The following is an 18,354-nucleotide window of genomic DNA, read 5'->3' on the forward strand; positions in this document are numbered from 1 at the left end:
ACACGTGCACATGAAGCCATAGACAGGCATATTCCTAAAGCCCAATTTGCAATCCAGGTTGAACATCCCTTATCTGACATGTTTGGAACCAGAAGTATTTTGGATTTTTTTCAGGTTTTGGACTATTTGCAGTACATAATGAGATATCTTGGGGAACAGGACCCATATCTAAACACAAAATCCACTTGTTTCATGCAGATTTCATATGTACAGCCTGAGAGTAATTTCATATACTATGCCTAATGCTTTTGTGGATGAAGCGGTCTCAGGGTGTGGGATTTGTCACTTGCGGCACCGTTACCACGTCCAACAGCTTTTGGATTCTGGAGCACTTTCAATTAGGGGTGCTGGTATGGCGAAATTGAAAATGACCTAAGTGTTCATGAACAGGATAATGGAAAAATAACAGGAGATTTACTCACAGGAAGAAATACTGTGCACCAGTTAAAACCAATGACCTAAATTTATAAACAGTAATATTAGAGTTCAAAAGTCACTTGCTAAAAATGCAAATAAAATGAAAACAATAACAACAACCTTTATGAAGCACTTACCACTAGGTAGGCAACATCCTAAGTGCCTCATATACAATCTGTTGTTTACATTATGTAACTTCCATTTTGTAGATGAGGAAATGGAGGCATCCAGCGCGCTGAGCAAGTTGTGTAAGGGCACCGAGCTGGTGAACGGTATGAGCCGGGAGGGCAGTGTCCTCTTCGTGTGAACTATACAAACGCGTACTATCTAAGTATGAGCTGAGAGAATACGAAATAAGCTAATGACTGGCTGCCTCCAACGAGGAGAGAAAAGAATGGAACGCAGCCCGGCGGCCTTCAACCCCATCTGTGCGTGGCAGTCAGTGTGACCTAAGTGTAAGCTATTTCCATTTGAACCCTTAACTCTTACCAGCAACCAAAACCAGGGACTCCCGTGGAAGCCCGTGGCACCGCGTCAGCAGCCAGCAGCTGGGGGACGAGCTGATGGAGTGAAGCTGGCGACGAAGCCCCTGAACGGACGCGTGAGAGTCTGCCACGCTGCCGAATGCCCGGAGCTACTCAAAAGTGAGAAGGCCAGCTGATCATTCAGCCAGTGGAGGCTGCCCGGTCCCACCCCAGGTCCTGTGAGAGGTTCTTGTTTTACACGCCTTCGCTGCCCAGAGGGCAAAGGGAGGCACGTCATGTAATGGAATGGCGTGAAGAGACTTTATTAGGGCTGGTTTAGAAAACATGAAAGAAATAGAAAGCAAATGAAGACAACCACCTTCAAGCACCTTTGGGCCTCACATAGACAGTTCTTTCACAAATCAGAAAAAGGTTAGGAAAAAGGAACTATTTCGAGTGGCATCATAAAGGGTTTTTCACTGTCTCTGCTGTGCACCAAGAAGAGCCCTCGAGTGACTGGCACTGAGCTTTTTAGAGGCATATTCGCTGCTCTTCAGATGCTAGTCTAGCTGAAAGAACATCCACTGACCGTGACTCAAGGTGCCACAGGACAGCCCCATGGAGCAGGAGCAGCCACTGTGGCAAGAAGTGCCACTGTCCTTTACCATGGCAGGAGGAGGAGGATTCTGAAAAAGGAATGTTTAAGCGACTTGAAAACACGCTACAGACTGTCTTTAGGTAACTTTAGAAGGGTACAGTTGGGAACAGTGACAGAGGAGCAGGGGCAACACCCAGATTCCCAACCGCACACTTGGCTCCTGGAAGAAAATAACCTATTAGCTCATCAGTGAGAAGCATTGGATGGCAGTAAGTAAGTGTGCTTACCAGTAAACATTTTAGTAACAGCCTTACTCTGTTTTCGGGCAGAACAGAGAAGCAGGAGCCACGGTGGGAAGAACTCATGGTGACCAGCGAGCAGCTCTGCCACAGTCCCGGATAAGCTGGTGGCCGTCTGCTCCCCTTCAGTGACATTGCACCCTTCGTCCACAGAGTCCACCAGCAGGAACAGGCTCTGCTGCGGGGGCTCCATGCCCAGGAGCGGGAGCAGCACACACCTGCAAGACACCATGGAGCATCCAGAATGTTACTGGCCACAAGTCACACTTAGTACTCAAACAGGGGTACCAATTACAACTGTTTACAAAAGACGCTGGAACAAAACGTTTAAAATGTTTAGGGTAAAAATGTTATCAATGTCAATTCCTTACTGCGAGTAGGATGCAGGTCCTACATGGCTGGCATCTCCACTGACGCCATCTTCCGCAGCACAGTGTGCTCGGGTGAGATAACCCAGGGCAAGGCCCAGAGGAACCGGGAGAAACTAGCGTTCCATATTCCCTTCTGGATTTTTTGAGCCAGTGTTAAAAAGTTTGAATTATCTATGACAAGGGCATAAAATGTGTTGCAGAGTGAAAACGAAACAAAACAAAGCAAATGCTGAGACCCCCTTAGGAAGATCAGCTCAAGGTTTCCAGAGAATTTAGACCTGTTTCATTTCTCTCCCGAGATGACTGCCTGTGCACAGCAAGACACACACAGTTTACTTTAAAAGACTGGAAAAAGATGACTGTATTCTAGGTCCCGTTTGAAACAGTTTTACATTTCAAAGAAAAAAATGATCAGGCTTGATCCCACTGAGTAACGGCCTTCCTGCTCAGGCAGTTTATGCTGCAGTTGATTGAGACTTTTTCCTGAATAAAACAATGCGCATCCGCTTTCAAAAATTTACCTGATGTGTCCATGTGCTCAGTGGGGTACTGAGCAGGTAAGAGAGTGAAGGGGACATAATCTACTCAGGTAAGAACAGAAATTTATAAACAATATTTTCTACAACTCTTCTCAATCCTTCAATGCCCTAGACGCCAAGATCCGACTTATCACTAGGAAAAGTCCATGTTTCTAAACCCTCTAAACCATCTTAGTCTGTAACAGGGACACCCCTCAAGTCCAAACTCCCGTTCTCTCCCACCTGAGCTAACAGGCGACCTACCTGCCTCAACAGCCCCTCCAGTGAGTTGCTACTGCTGCAAGTCACCTTTTCCAGGGGGATCCAGCCACATGAGGTTTTGCTCAGTTACCCTACTAGACAACTGCACCAGCTTCATTGGAGGCTCCCTCTGCCTGGTCTGCACACCCCTTCTCTCACGTATTTGACTTCTCTGTGGTCCTCAATTTTGAGCCTGAGTCACTTTCTTATGGTCAAACATTCATTATATGCTCTCATGGCATTAATGAATTTTCTTCCATTGCACTTATTAATGTGGTAAGAAAGAAATGATCAACCCTAATTTTCTACATTAGCAATTTATCATAGCAATGAGCACAGGGCATTGAAGTTACCTTTTTCCCATTCCAGATTGCTACGATGTCACTACAGAGAACCTACTGTGAGCACCATGTCAGGCTCTGGCAGGGCCGGCACTGAGAGCAAAACTGCCTTAGTCCTTACCCTCTCTCTTTTCATTTTTTTGTGGTGATGGGATGAAACCCAGGGCTTTATGCATGCTAGGCAAGTGCTCTACCACTGAGCTATGTCCCTGCGCTTTTTATTTTATTTTGGGGCAGGGTCTCGCTAAGTTGCCCAGCTTGGCCTTGCTCTCGTGATCTTCCCGCCTCGGCTCCCAGGTAGCTGGAGTGGCAGCTGTGCTCTTTTCATGCTCACAGTTTAAGAAGAGAAAAACATAATGAAGTTAAATAAGTTTCAAATTGCAAATCGACAGGCGTGGGAAAGGTCAGGGGAGTTGGGTATGGAGGTGGAGGCTCGTAAGGTAACAGACAGGAGGTGGGTGAGGAGGAAGCACAAGGGGGGACACACGGGAAGCACCAGGAAGACCTAGTTAAGGTGTCAGCACCTGCATGGGCTTAGAGACAGACGCTCGAGCAAAGTGCTCAAGAAAGAACTGCGCGACCGAGTGAATGCTGGGCTCTGTGAGCTGACTGTGAAGTGTGCACTTGGCCCTGAGTGTCCTGAGGGCCACGTGGGGAACTGGCGTCCCCAACACTCAAAACCATCGCCACATGTCACCAACACTGGAAGCTGCTTCGCGAGCAAAAGGCACTGGGTAGAGAAGATGCTAGTTTAAAGCATCAGATAAAAACTTGAGTAAACTCAGAATTCTCAGGCTCAGGTCCCTCTCATTATTTCAAAGGCATCTATTTGGGAAAACTTATACCAAGGAAAATGGGATCCACATTTTTCTTCAAGTTGTATTTTATAATTCATAAAAAGAAAATCCCTCCAAAGTACACATACATGAGTAATAATTTAGACAGTCTAGGACAGATTTTTACATGTTTGGTGTGTATACATACATATTATATAATCATTCCCATCGAGATAATGCAATAGTGTAGGTTATCAACTCAAAGACGTCAATCAACATATTTAACAGCAGCAATATGCTAATGGCTATTACTTTTATATTTATATTTTATTAAATATCTCTTAAGACAGTTCATTAATTTGAGTATCTTATTAATATCTTTCATTTCTTAGTTTCATTACTATTCAGCCAAATGCCCTGTATTCTTAATATTTTCATTCATTCAATTTCAAATGCTTGAGCTAGATTTTCCCTGTCTTGAGCCTGAACGCCGACAGGCCCACAGTCCCGTAGCTGGCCTTCTGACTTCCAGACTTCCAGAGGGCGATTCTGAAAGGAACCACATCTGTTGCTCTTTTTTCCTTAATAAAGTGAATTTACTTACTATCTTTTTAAAAGAGGGTAATTAGCTTTTTAAAAGCTATTGGAAATACATTATAAGGGAAAAACTAATAGATGATACATATTTGGACTGACAGAACAATGGTCTTCTTGGAGCTAAAACTGTCCCTGTTGAACTGCAGGTTGCAGCACTCTCTCTGGTCACTTCCTAGGTATGGAGAGCAGAAAGACCTTCCTCCTGGCCTCACAACAAAGCAAGCTAGACAAGTCACAAGTTCAAGACGACTTTTGAATCTATCACAGGGCCACCATGAAGCCCAAACTCCAGGGAGGAAGACAACCGATGGGGTCAAGTGCAGAAGAACTAGGAGCAGTTGCCCTAGAGGTGGAGACCCAGGGATCCCCCGGGAGATGAGGACTGGCGGGAGGAAAAGCAGAGTACAGAGTGCAGCCCTGGGGTTACATCCCCCAGCTGACCTGACCTTCCCTCCTGACCCACAAGGCTTCATCCGTGTTCACTGGTTCTAAGAGCACAGTCCTGGCTGGGAAGCACTGGGAATGAGTTTCCTCCCCAGACTGACTCTCCCCAACCATACCCCATGGAGCAGCCTATGGACGTGGAGGAGGGAACCCTGCTGCCCAGGGAACCAGTCAAACCTGGGCAGAGCAAGGGAGCTGGCGGGGCTGCCCAAAGACCCAAATCTCCCACCTCCTCACTGGTTAACATACCGCCCCCTTCCTTCTCACGCTGAAGGCCCCTGCAGGAAAAAACCACTGGCTCGCTTGCAGGTACAAAACCTTCCACCTCAATGGCTCCACATGAGATATCTGGCTTTCAACAGTAATTATAAAAAGCTAAAATGATAAAAATTATTCCAAAAGAGGCCAGAAGCTGAAGAACGTATACTCCCCATTTTTGAGATTTACTACAAAGCTAGTTTGATCAAGGCAGCCTGGTATTTGCTACAGACAGACACACAAATTCTAAAAACAGGCCAGCATAAACAAGGGAAGCTGATGTTTCACAAAGCTGCACAGGTAGTAAATTGAGAAAGGAAAAGTTTTTTCAACAAATGATAACAACTGGATGTCCAGATGCAAAAAAAGGATGAACCTGGATCCATATCTCACCCTTTATACACAAATAAGCTCAAAATGGATCACAGATGTCAGATTTGGAACTCCGAAGCTCCTAGGCGAAATCTTTGTGATTTTGAGTTAGGTAAACAGTTTTTAGACACTACCCCAAAGGCAGGATCCACAAAAGAAAAATAAATTAAGAACTTTTATGTTTATCAAAATTAACTTCCAGACACTGATACAAGAAAAAAGACAACCAAAAACTGGCAGAACATATTTCAGATTGAGGACTTACATTCAGAATACATGAAGAACTCTCAAAACTCAACAATAAGAAAACAATTTCTTTCTTTTTTTTTTTTTTTTTAAATAGGAAGACTGGAACAGTTCAGAAAAGATACAGGGGTGTCAAACAAACATAAAAATACTCAAAGTCATTAGCTAATTAGGGAACTTCAAATCAGAACTACAGTGAGATGCCAACAGACACCTACTAGAGTCACTGAATGGAATGAACCCTGACAACAGCAGGGGCCGGAGCCATGTGGAGCAGGCACACAGCCACTCCAGAAGTACAACCTCTGCATGCGGAGCCGGGGAGCTTCCTAACACGCGCCTGCGCAGGGCTCAGCAATCCCCCTCCTGTGTCACCAACTGGAACTTCCAGCCACAAAAATCTGTACATAAATGTTAACAGTAGCTTTACTTAGAATCCCCCAAACTGGGAACAACCCAGGTTCTCTTCTGCTGGTGAATGGGTAAATGAACTGAAGGATCCATACGAAAGAAGGCCACTCCATCACTACAGGAAAAAACGCAATGGCCCACACAACGTGGACAAACCTTAAATGCATTCTGAAAGTGAAAGGACCAGATCCCGAAGGCTGCACGTAGGACTGCATTTATGGGACACTCAGACAAACAGAAGGATAAGGACAGGTCAGTGGGTGCCAGGCTGGCAGGGAGGCAGGGTTCCACAAAAGGAGAGCGAATGGGGAATCCGGGGTGCTCTGTATCTTCACTGGGGTGGATTCATGACTCAAAATCACAGAACTGTATTCCACAAAGAGTCAATTTCACTGAGTGCAAATAAACTGTCTCTGGAAAAAAAAAACAAAACCTGCAGCTCACAGTGTAGCGAGGAGTCACAGTAGTCAGAACTCAGGGGAATGACATTGTTCTTAAATTGTGAAGCACTGAGCAACTCATTAAGAAGAGAAAGTCGTTGCTACTGGGCTGTCCTCTTTCCAGCTGGTACCCAGAGGTTCCAATGCTCTTAGATAAGCTCATCACCACGGAAGTCGCTGAAGGCCATCGGCTCCTAGGAGCATGTGAAGTCAAACCACGCGTTTCTGTCTTCCAGAACAGGACCGGCCACTGGCTCTTGGCACCAGCCTCCTCGTGGCCCTGCACACAGACTCCTACACGTGCAGGGCCTTCTCCTGCTGCAGCGTCCACCCCTCTTCACACGCTCCTTGGAGCTCAGCCCGGGTATCACTAACTCAGAGAGGTCATCACGACACATCACGAAAGGTTCTTGACATCTGTACTGCTGGGTCAGCCATCAAGCCATCAAACTGCAGTCAACCAACGAACCAGGGAATTGGGACTTTAGCATCCACCCTCAAACCCGGGGAAGAAGGAACCACCCACATATCATTCACCACTGTCCGAGTTGTTCGCAGACCCTGCTGATCTATAAATATCTGCGGAAGGAATGAATGAACTAGTGGGTTATTTTACTGTTGCTCTCCAGAACCAGGCTCATTCGTTCCACGCTACATCTTTAACAGTAAACCCAGCAGTTCACCGTTGGCTGTTCTGGTTAATTTCTGTTAACTTGACTGGGCCACGGCGGTGCTCCGCATTGGTCAGACACTACTCTGGGCACGTCTGTGAGGATGTTTCTGGATGAGACTACTGCCTGAATTAGTAGACTGCATAAGCTGACTGCTCTCCCCACTGTGGGCTGTTCACCCATCAGCCGAAGGCCTGAAAGAAAGAGCAAGTTGATGCTGCCGTCCAACCGCCTGAGATGGGACATCAGCCTTTCCTGTCTGCAGACTCAAACTCATCTGTCCTTCTTGGCTCTGGAGAGTGCTGACTTTCAGGCAAGCACTTACACTGCCATCTCTGTTGATTCTCGGGCCTTTGAATTCACACTGGAATAACTCCATGGGTCCTCCAGGTCTGCAGCCTGCTCACTACAGACGTTGGAATTTCTAACCCTCCACGATTATGTCAGCCAATTTCTTATAATAAATAGATTTATTAGGGGTTTCTCAGGAGAGCTCTAATACAGGGCTGCCTGTAAAACTTTTCCCTCGCATTAGTTACTTTCTTAAATTTCTTACCTATTTTGACTTTTTAAAGTATACTCTATATCTTGTGCCCACGAAACGTCCCTTGATGGCTTCCCATCCCTCTGTGCAGTGCTGCCCGTGTCCCTTCTCCGAAGCACTGGATACGGCCCACTTGAGACTTTTAGGTTTGGGCTGCAGGAAGAACAAACTGAACTCTCTCCAGGGACCTGTTAAACCTACACAAAAAACACAAAAGCTCTTCACCCTTAGGAGAAGGTACCTTTCCACTGTGGCAACGCCTGTCGCGGCCACTTCAGAGGACAGCGGGGACTCGACACTCCCCCTTGACTTCAGAAGTGCTCTAGAGAAACAGCCCTAGGCCGACCCTGAAATTCCAGATTCAGGTGCCATGGCCACAGGATCACCTCAGCCCGTGCTCCTGAGGAGGACGTCAGGCGGCACGGCAGCCTGTGAAGACAAAGCTCACGCCACAATCACCTCGCTGCCATTGGCTCTGCCCACTGTCATGTTGAGGGGGTACACTTTCTCAAAAAGCCTGTTCTTAAATATTCATAACAGCTCTGTTTCAAGTCAGCAAGAGCATTTCCTCAAATCATGTATTTCCAACTAAAAAGTTAAAAAGAATAGGTATTGACAACTAAAACTGTACTAGAACAGGCCAGGGATGTGTCTCAGCACAGCTCTGGCCTAGCATGGAGGCCCTGGGTTTGTTCCCCAGCATCACAAAAAAGAAACACTTTTAAAAAAATTTTTAAAAGTTGGAAAATCCAAGCCAGGTGCCCTGGTGCACCCCTGTAATCCCAGTGGCTTGGGAAGCTGAGGCAGGAGGATTGTGAGTTCAAAGGCAGCCTCAGCAAAAGCAAGGGCTAAGCAATTCAGTGAGATCCTATCTCTAAATAAAATACAGAACAGGGCTGGGGATGTGGCTCAGTGGTCAAGTGTCCCTGAGTTCAATCCCTGGAACCGCCCCCCCAAAACAGTTGGACAACACTAAAAAACAAAATAAAACAATTGCAGCCTTTTAAAATAAATAGCATTACCTCTTTAAACACTTTTTCAAGAGAAGGTCATGGTTTACTCCAACTAACCACCACAAACTCCCACACTGCCCCAATCCTCGAATGCTGTTAAACAAGTCCACTATTTTTGTTCAAATAACAGTACCAGAAAACTCCATTTTAAATCGGGGGCAGAGCTATATTTCATTAAGTTCATTGATCTACATGAAAGAGAATGTGAGAGCAAGAAAGAAAGAAGAAGAGAGACTCCACCGAGGACCACAGGCCTATGCAGACGTGTGGGCTTCGGCATTTTCTGAGATACCCTGTTCAGCCACGTTTGCCACTAAACGCACAAACACGCACTGACTCCACACACACACACACACACACACACACGCATCTCCCGGTTGGGCACTTGGGAGTACACGGCGGGGGGATATGAGGAGGAACAATCAAACAGGACTCAGGCAGAAAGCCGAGGCCAGGTGCAAAGGAGCGGAGGAAGGGCCGACTGGAACCCCAAACAGGAAGGCGACTCTCCTGCTCTGCTTGGGATTTGGAACAACACCATCAGGTACCCTGCCTCACTCACTGCAGCCAGCGGTTCTAAAAGTGAGAATACCTACACCCTTAACTCTGAACTGCTCAAATTCCAGAAACTGTTTCTCTGGCCTGTGATCAAGGCCTGCTGCAATAATCGTGGAATGTTACTGAAACAAAGTTTTTAGGAGCAATTTCTCATTTCGGCTCTAAATAGTACAAAGATTCTGGTTTGTCATGCAATTGTTTACCCCTTCCTGAGTCTCCTAAAGGGTGAGTAAGAGTGAAAATTAGCTCTTTTCTCTGAATAACTGTGTGCATCTGGTGAAATAAAATGAGGGCAGAAGAGAACATTTTTAATACAATGGCAAACCAAAATTACTGATTTCCATCTACTTGGAAGCAGTGTATTAATTCAGCTGCTCTACTTCCAAAAGTGGATAAAGAACAAACATTCTCAAGTAATAAACACAGAATCACACGCAGACCCTGAAAAGTATGTTTAAAGAGTGACGTAACTGGTAGCTATTTTAAATCAGTGGCTTTCTTGAGGGATGTGTTGGTTACAGGGATGTAAGGTATTTGTCTCATAAATCAAATATATATGTGCTAATTTATTTTGTCCTCAAGAACACATAAAAATGGAACATAAACAACCATCCAGCTATGGTACAAAAGTCTGTGTTCTTCCCAAGATTCGTAGATTAAATCCTAACCTTCAAGGTGTCAGGAGGTGGAACCTCTAGGCAGGAACTGGGTGGTAAGGGTGGTGCCCTCAGCAATGGGACATTAGCCACCTCACAAAGGAGATCCAGAAGCTAGCTCATCCTTTTCCACCCTGCGAGGACAAAGCACGAAGGCGTCAGCAGTGAACCAGGAAACAGGCTGATCTGTGATTTATCAGAAGACACTTTCACTACACACAGATGCTCTGGCCAGTTTCATCTTGCCGCTGCAGGATACCATGCGAGCTACCGGAGTCATCAAGGTCCACTGGCCCAAGGTACCCTCAGATGTCACCAACGCTTTTCAATTTTAAGTATCTAGACGTTTTTCTACATTCATGATCAATTACCTTGATATTTAAGAACTTTTAAAAATTAGATTACCTTAGGCTGTGTTTGGGATAAATGTTCCCCAAAGGCCCACATGATAAAGGTCAGGTCCCCAACTTGGTGCTACTGGGATGTGACAGAACCTGTAAGAGGCAGTCCTACTTGGAGGTCTTCAGGTCACTGGGCAGGCCTTGGAAGGAGATGGTGGGACCCTGGCCCTTCCTCACCTCCTTCACCACCTGGCTGTGAGGAGCAGTTCTACTGTGCCACCACCCACTCCGGCGAGACCCAAAGGCAGTGAGTTCACCTGATTAGGGACTGGAGTCTCAAAAACTGTGAGCTAATAATATAAATGTTCTCCAAGTTGATTAGCTGAGATATTTGTTATAGTGACAGAGAATTGACTGACACCAGGCAGCAATACCAGATTATCTTCTTTGAATACTGGGGACTGAACGTCACTACTTTCTGCAGAAATTTAGCATCAAAACATTATAAATCCAGGGGCTGTGCAGGTAGCTCAGTGGCAGAGTACTTGCCCAGCACCGTGAGGTTCACTTGCCCTGAAGGTTAGTCCTGAGCCCTGAGCACTTTCTAGAATTATTGGAAGTGCATGCTGACATAGCTGCCCATCACTTTAACAAATTGTTACATTCTTTAAAAACTCAGGCTTTAAAAATAAGTTTTACCCAACCTTCCTTGTTTTGGATTAGCATCCACAAATCAGAGAACATTCAGTCTTTCTTTTTTTGGGATTTGCTTATTTCACTTAGCATGATAAATAGATTGGACTAGACAAAGGGTAACAAAGGGAATGGAGAGGAGAGGGGATAGGAAGGACAGTAAAATAAAGTGGTCCTAACTTCCCTAACCTTGCATCACAACCGGGGTAACTCAGCATCACATACACCACAAGAGCGGGAACCTAGTAGAATCAGTTACACTTTATGTATGTATATTCATGTATCACTAAAAATAAAAAAAAATACATAGAAGAAAAAAGAAGAATCTTGAAAATTAAAAAAAAAAATTAAGTTCCTACTGAAGATGAGAAGCAGAAAAATTAAAGTACTAGTAACTTTTAATCAATATATTATCTTGTATTCTCTTGGAAAACAGACTTAGATTCTATCTTCTTAGAAACAAAATTACTCGTTCAATAAATTAAAGCACATGGAACAAGAAGAAACAAAATACCAATTAGAACAAGTTAAAAAATTAATAAAAAAAAAGAAAAGAAGTACAATTAGTACCTTCAACCAGTTTGGGATAAAATATCACCTATTAATTTACAAGAAAAACCCAAAGAACCTAGTAAATGTACGTGATAATTAAAATCAGGTCAATGGTTTGCCCAAAATGTGGGGTAGCATGTGTCCCCGCACTTTTGCCAAGGGACTGTAATGCTTTCACATTTTTATGCTAAAACATAGCCTAGAGATCTGGAGCATGAAAACAAAAAGAAAAAAGAAAAATACAGCCGAAAAGAAGAACAATCTTGGCGAGTCGGGAACAGAAGCAGCGTTCTTCAGCCTGCTTGCCCCAGCGCGTGCGGTGCAGCCTGGGCACCTGCCGGTGGGAGCCAAGGGACCAGAGGTCCCGCCTCCAGCAACAGCGTTCACTGTCTGAAACTAGGCGCTGGGCAGCGGCTTGGCCGATTCCACAATGAAAGATGGAATAAAAACCCGGTGATCTGCCTGCTGGGGCACCGCTGGCTGCAGTGGAGATGGAACACTCTACCGATGTCTCCGAGCCAACGTGCAGCCAACAGATCAGCAGCTTGGGGAGGAACTTCACCTCCCACGTGGGGCCCTCAATTGTCCCTCACCTGGGGACAGAAGGGTGAGGCTATCAACAACCCCTGCAGCAAGAAGAGCAGAGATCCACAGGTGGGGAGGGCGGGATAAAACAGCTCAGCAAGAAGCAGAGCATGTGCTGACATCCAAGCAAAAGGAACCACCCAACGGGAAAGCACTTGGAGAATGCATTTGCACTGTTCAGAGAAATAAAAGCAGGGACAAAATTGGCTTTCTAAAAAGGAAATAACTTAATAAGCAAAGGTCTAAGTCCAGTAAAATGGGCAAAGTCAAGGGAACTGTTCACAGGTCTTCTGTGGGATGAAGGGCAGGGGGCTGCAGCACCACCCTCCCCTGCGGCAACCAGGAGACAGAAACGACAGATCTTCATTTGTATAGCGGCTGTTGAAGCAAGAAAACAAGATGAATTACAACTCCGGAGAGGGAGCTCTTGCAAAGCAGGAACAAAATGACATGATTTCTTCTCGGGGGTCATTTGTTGATATGGGGACATAGTGCAGACTAAGAATTGGAACTGGTCTGCCCTGAGGGACTCTACCAAGGGAACAAAGCCAGTGAGGTGTGTAGGGGTCAGTATGTCCCTTTTAAGGAGCAAGTGCAAAAGTGAAGTGTCTTGAACACGAGGTTCATTTTCCCCAAGAGACTTTGCTAAATTCTGGGCTGTGCTTAAAAGCTTGAGAAACCAGGCCAAGTGTGTCTAAAGCCAACTCGAGAGCGCCCATTGGCGGCATGCTTTAAACACAAAACTCCAGGGATGTGTAAGGATTTGAGACCATAAGGGGCAGGAAGCCAAGGGACCACACATTAATATCACCTGGGGAAGACCTAAACCAGCAAGTCATCAGAGCTGGTAGACACCGCCACACCAAGGCAGAGAGGAAGCAGAGGTCTTCCCAAGAACAGGACGGAGCCCAGCCCAGCTTGCTCAAACTGGCCCCAGCTCGCTTAAACTGGCCCCAGCTCCTTAGCAACCTGGCCAAGATGGGAGAGGAACAGCCTTCTCGGAGAAGATATCCTCTGGAACCGTAATCGTCCAACAGTCTGACATACAACTAAAACATTGTCAGATGGAAAAAGGCAAGAACACGAGATTAATCATCTGCAGGAAAAAAAGACAATCAATGTAGACTGAAAATCACCCAGGTATTTTCATTAACAGAGGTTAAAATAACTGTTTAAAATGGTGGAGAAAATACATGTATGTAAATGGGTAAAAGATGGAGAATTCCAACAACAAATGGAAGCTATAAAAAAATCAGCAATGAAAATTCCATAACAGAACAAAAACCCCCATAATATTAGATATTAGGGATTCTGGATGCATTCACCATTATCCCGATTACAATGGAAGACAGAAATAGAAATTCAAAACATACAGAACTCTGACAACAAATGCTGGTGGCCGAGTGGAAAAATGGAAACTCAAATACACACCACTGCGAACCATAAATGGACAGAATGTCCCAGGGAAGTCAGAGGCCAGGTCAGAGAGTGGAAGTTGAAAACGCACGCCCCACGGCCCAGCAACTTCGCTCCCCAGTACGCAGGCTGCAGCACCTCTCCCTACTTTACTCCTAGTACAGACTCACAAGGAGACTCGCGAATATTCTTCTCAGCAGCACAGCGCTACTTCATAAGGTAAGGGAGCTGGGTAACAACACAACAGAAAACTGAATTACGGTGCACAGGATGGAATTCCACTCGATACACCAGTTGATGTCAATTATTGGACCCCATGCAACAGGACACACCCAGGGCGGTGCTGCGCAGAAGATGCTGCGGGGAGACTCCAGGAGCACAGTACCATCCACACACGAGGGCAGTTTTCACAGTGTGGCTTGGGGATGCCTGGGGGCCTTAGGCCTCAGGATCATTCCAGAAAAACTGAGATTTGTTTTCACTTATCTCCCAAGGACATGGTGGGGTTTTCAGAGGCCACATGCAGAAGCAGAGGTGATAAGGCAGCTGTCCTTTAGTCCTGATATTTAAAATGATTTGCAAAGATGGAAAAGCCACTCTTTTAAGTGTTGGTTTTTAGTTTTTGGTTCCCCCGATTATTTCTGTCTTGTTCTTTCATCAGAACGCTATTTATGTTAGCATACACTACTTTTACTATTATCATTAAATATATTCAAACATATTTTTAAAAATTATTAATTTAAGTTTCAAATGCAGCTAATACTGATAGACGTAACCTACATAAACAACAGCTCTTTGGAATCCTCAATTGTGAGAGTTTAAAGGGTATCTAGAACCAAGCACACTTGAAAAGCACAGCCAGAGAGTAAAAACTGATGACACCTGTCTGCACATCTCCCTTTCTGGCCAATCCCAAACCCACAGGGGTGCTCACCTGTGGCTGTGCTGGGGGCAGGAGGGGACCCACGGCTGCTAGAAGTGTGGATGGTTTTCTTTAAGACAAAACAAAACACAGATTTGAAGCAAATACGGCAAAAAGTGAGCGGGTATATGTGTTTGCTTTTCTACTGACTTCACTAAATAACCAGAACACATGGGCTGGGGAATCTATCACTGCCCCACAAATTCCTTTTCTCCAACCATGAACTTCCTTTGGTGCCACTGATTTTCCCCATGGACTCCCTGAGGTCCACTGGGTGCAAGCTATTTCTCTCACTAAGCAGCAACTTCATACATGCATCATCTGAGAGTCAAGCTAACACATTTTTCTTCTTTCAAATGAATATGAATTTTTACTGACAATATTTCAAAATAGGAACCCCACAGATGAAATTATGCGTTTATGAAGAGGTAAAATATGACCTTGAGGACTCCATCACATTACATAAATCTGATGCCCTTAAGAAAAGATTTCAGAGTTAATAAAAGGGAATGTTAACACTAGTTGAAAAGATATAAATAAAAAAACCAAAAGTACTGGTTTAAAACAGATCTTTTTATCCATAACTATATAATCTATCTATATAATATATATATATTTAAATTTCTCCACACACACACACAAAAAACAGATGAGAAAGACAGACATGATGAAAGCTGTACAACTTACTGACCAAAATGACAATGTTTTAAATTAAAATAAGTAGTTATGCATTAACTCAAGGAGTAGTTATTGAGTCCCTAGGCCCTAAGGACACAGGAGGATAAAGCAGGCGCTCACTCTGCCCCTTCCCATAGGCAGGCAGAGAGTCTAGTAAGAGAGAACGCGCAAAATAATCCCCAATCAAGAGACACCAAAAACTTCAGAAATAAAGGAAACGAAGTGGGATGGTGTGAACTGGGGACGGGGAGATTCCAAGATGCTCAGTGGAGAGGGAGAGCGCGGAGGCAGCCCTGCAGAGGGCACCTCAGCCACACGGGCCGGCAGCCAGACGGCTGTGGCCAGCCCACCTCCTTCAGGAGGGTAGTAGGGCCGTGTGGGAGGGCTGGAGCAGGGGCACAAGTGGGGCAGGGCAAGGGGAAGGCCAGGCGAGGGCAGACCGTGAGGCACTCAGGCAGGGTCAGGGTCCGAGGCTTGGACCGCTCTGTAAGACAGAGGGACGGGCATCAGGAAGGCAGGCTAGGAGGCCACTACTGCGGTCCTGCAGGCAGTAAAACTGGCGGGCAGCAACAGTGGAGGGGAGGAGAGACAGGGCCAGGGCCTGGGCAGGGGTGGTGACCCTCAGTAATCAACAGTGACTCCTGGTTTTTTTAATGAAAAATAATGACTTCTTTCAAAGATTATTTTCTTAGGCTTATGTTTTAGCTATTGTCTTAAAGTGGTATAGCAAAGTACCAAAACTCAAACTTTGTTCTGTCAGGGTGCCTGGACTCAAGCTGCAGTGGTCTGTCCCTCCCCACCTCTGTCCTCATCCTGGGACCATCTCATCGTTCTGGTTAGGTTCTTGTGGAGATGATGGCAGAAGCCCAGGAGGACAAATCCCACTTTAATTCCCTGTTTGGGTCATTTTTGCTCACATCCCACTGGCCAAGGTGGACCTGATGGCTGAGTCAAAATCCCACGGCGAGGGACAATCACTTCTTCAGTGGAAGGGCCTATGACACCAGGACAAAGACCATGGGTACTCAGAGGGACAAAGGACACAGGCAGAACTCAGCCCACCACAGTGTCGGTGTGTCAAATCATGACGTGCGTATACCAGAGAGAAAATGACGTCAGGACTCTATGAGATTGGGATGACAGGGCAGAGAAACTGGCTTGAAATTTAAAAGAAAATGATAAAGTCGAAAGACACCAATGAGACCAACAGAGAGTAAAGATGGTAACCAACCAGGACACACTTCAAGGAAAATAAGTATTCACTTATTTTAGTTCATAAAATTAAAAAATAGCAAAATCACTCAACACAAAGTAAAAGGCTAAACACCAATTCTAAAAATCTGTAATATAACAAACGTTCCATATTCTTAGTATATGATGCTCTTACTAAACATTAAGAAAAATAAGAATATGCTTACTTGTCCATATCCCTAAGTTCATCACTGTTTTGTATGCTTAGAAAATATTTCTTAAAAGAATAAACGTGTTTAAGGTGCTGAAGTTATGGAAACATGCTATGTATAATATAAAGCTGCAAAGGCCGCTAACTCGGTTGGCTGCCCGATGGGTGGACACAGCGTTCTGTCCGCGTGGATCCTCCGGGTGTTGCTCCCCATGGCAGGCGGCAGGCCGCAGGCAGCAGGCTGCAGGCGGCAGAGGCGGGCGCCAGGTTTGCCCTGCAGTTGGGCCCTCACCTCAGGCCTTGGGCGGCCTATGACCAGCGCACCTACAACCTTGCAGGCTCCCTCCTGGGCGGTGGGCGCAGGGCAGCCTGCAGGGAAGGCAAGCTGGATGACAGCACCCCACCCCTTTGCTGCACCAGGTCTTCCCGCGCCCATCTTACAAACCAGCTGTCAGTCTGCGACCCTAGCCAGACATTGGTCCGCTGGCAGCCGTGCTGGGCAGCCATTGGCCTGATCCCTAGCCCAGAACTTCCTCATCAGCAATTGGCCCCATCATCCCCTAAATTCGAAGCTCCCCGCCATTCATTCATTTTCTCTTTCCCTCTTTTTCTCTTTCTCTTTCTTTCTCCCTCTCTCCCCCCTTTCTTCCTCCCCCCAGGGCAGACACTGCTCGTCTGTCTAATGAAATCTCTTGCGTGAGTTCCCACTTCCAGAGTGGTTTTTCTGGCTGCTTTTCACTCCACCATGCACCTTAGATGAGGCAGAACTGCATCATCAAGAGTTTTAAACACTAACACAGAAATCTGAATTTGTCATGTGGATTACCACGGGCTCCAAGGAATGACCTGAAGGCACTGGACACCTGTGTGCAGAGGAACCAAACAGACCAACCAGGAGAAGGTGGGTAAAAATTCTAAATTATGGTAAGAGAATTCAAGAAACATTCCATGAAAAAGATGAGAGTAGTACAATAGGAGATAGTCAAAGAAAATGCCAGAATCCTGCCTAGGGCAGTGCCTCTCAATTTCAAGGACATTAGGGTCCAATTAGAAGGCAGAGTCTGTGTCAGGAGATGGAGATTCTGCCTCTCCATCAGCCTCCAGGGTGGGGCCAGCACTGCTGTCTTAAGATCACGGAAATGGAGCCATGATGGGAGAACTTCCAAAGCGTCAGCTTTCCCTGCGTTCCAGACCTGAAGGAGCATCTCATCACGTGCTCTCCCATCATGCCTGTGCTTCCTTCATGGCACGCACCAAACACGCCTTCTCCGTTATTTTTGACGATCTATTGCAAGTACTTCCTCCCACTTGACTCGGTGCCCTACTTGGCTCACTACTTCAGCCCTGATGCTTAGCATGCATCTGGCACGTGGCCTGCACTGAGGATTTAAGAAATGAATGAACAGAAATACTGGAAGAGAAGCATGTCTGGACACACCAGGGTGAGAAAGGGCAGCTGTGTGGAAAGAGAGATGCTACTGAGAATAGACAGAGGCTTTGGTGCAGATCT

General features: G+C 45.8%; 1 protein-coding gene across 1 annotated transcript in view; it reads right to left on the reverse strand.

The window, feature by feature from the left end:
• ANKRD50 (ankyrin repeat domain containing 50) overlaps positions 1–18,354 on the reverse strand; it is a 36,522-nt gene that overhangs the window by 9,851 nt on the left and 8,317 nt on the right. Inside the window, exon 3 of the mRNA XM_079153528.1 lies at positions 1,767–1,996. Within this exon, the coding sequence (XP_079009654.1) occupies positions 1,767–1,996 (230 nt within the window). The remainder of the gene's footprint in view (positions 1–1,766; positions 1,997–18,354) is intronic.

The sequence above is a fragment of the Sciurus vulgaris genome (assembly GCF_902686455.1).
Source record: "Sciurus vulgaris genome assembly, chromosome: 9".
In the NCBI taxonomy this organism is placed as follows: Eukaryota; Metazoa; Chordata; class Mammalia; order Rodentia; family Sciuridae; genus Sciurus; species Sciurus vulgaris.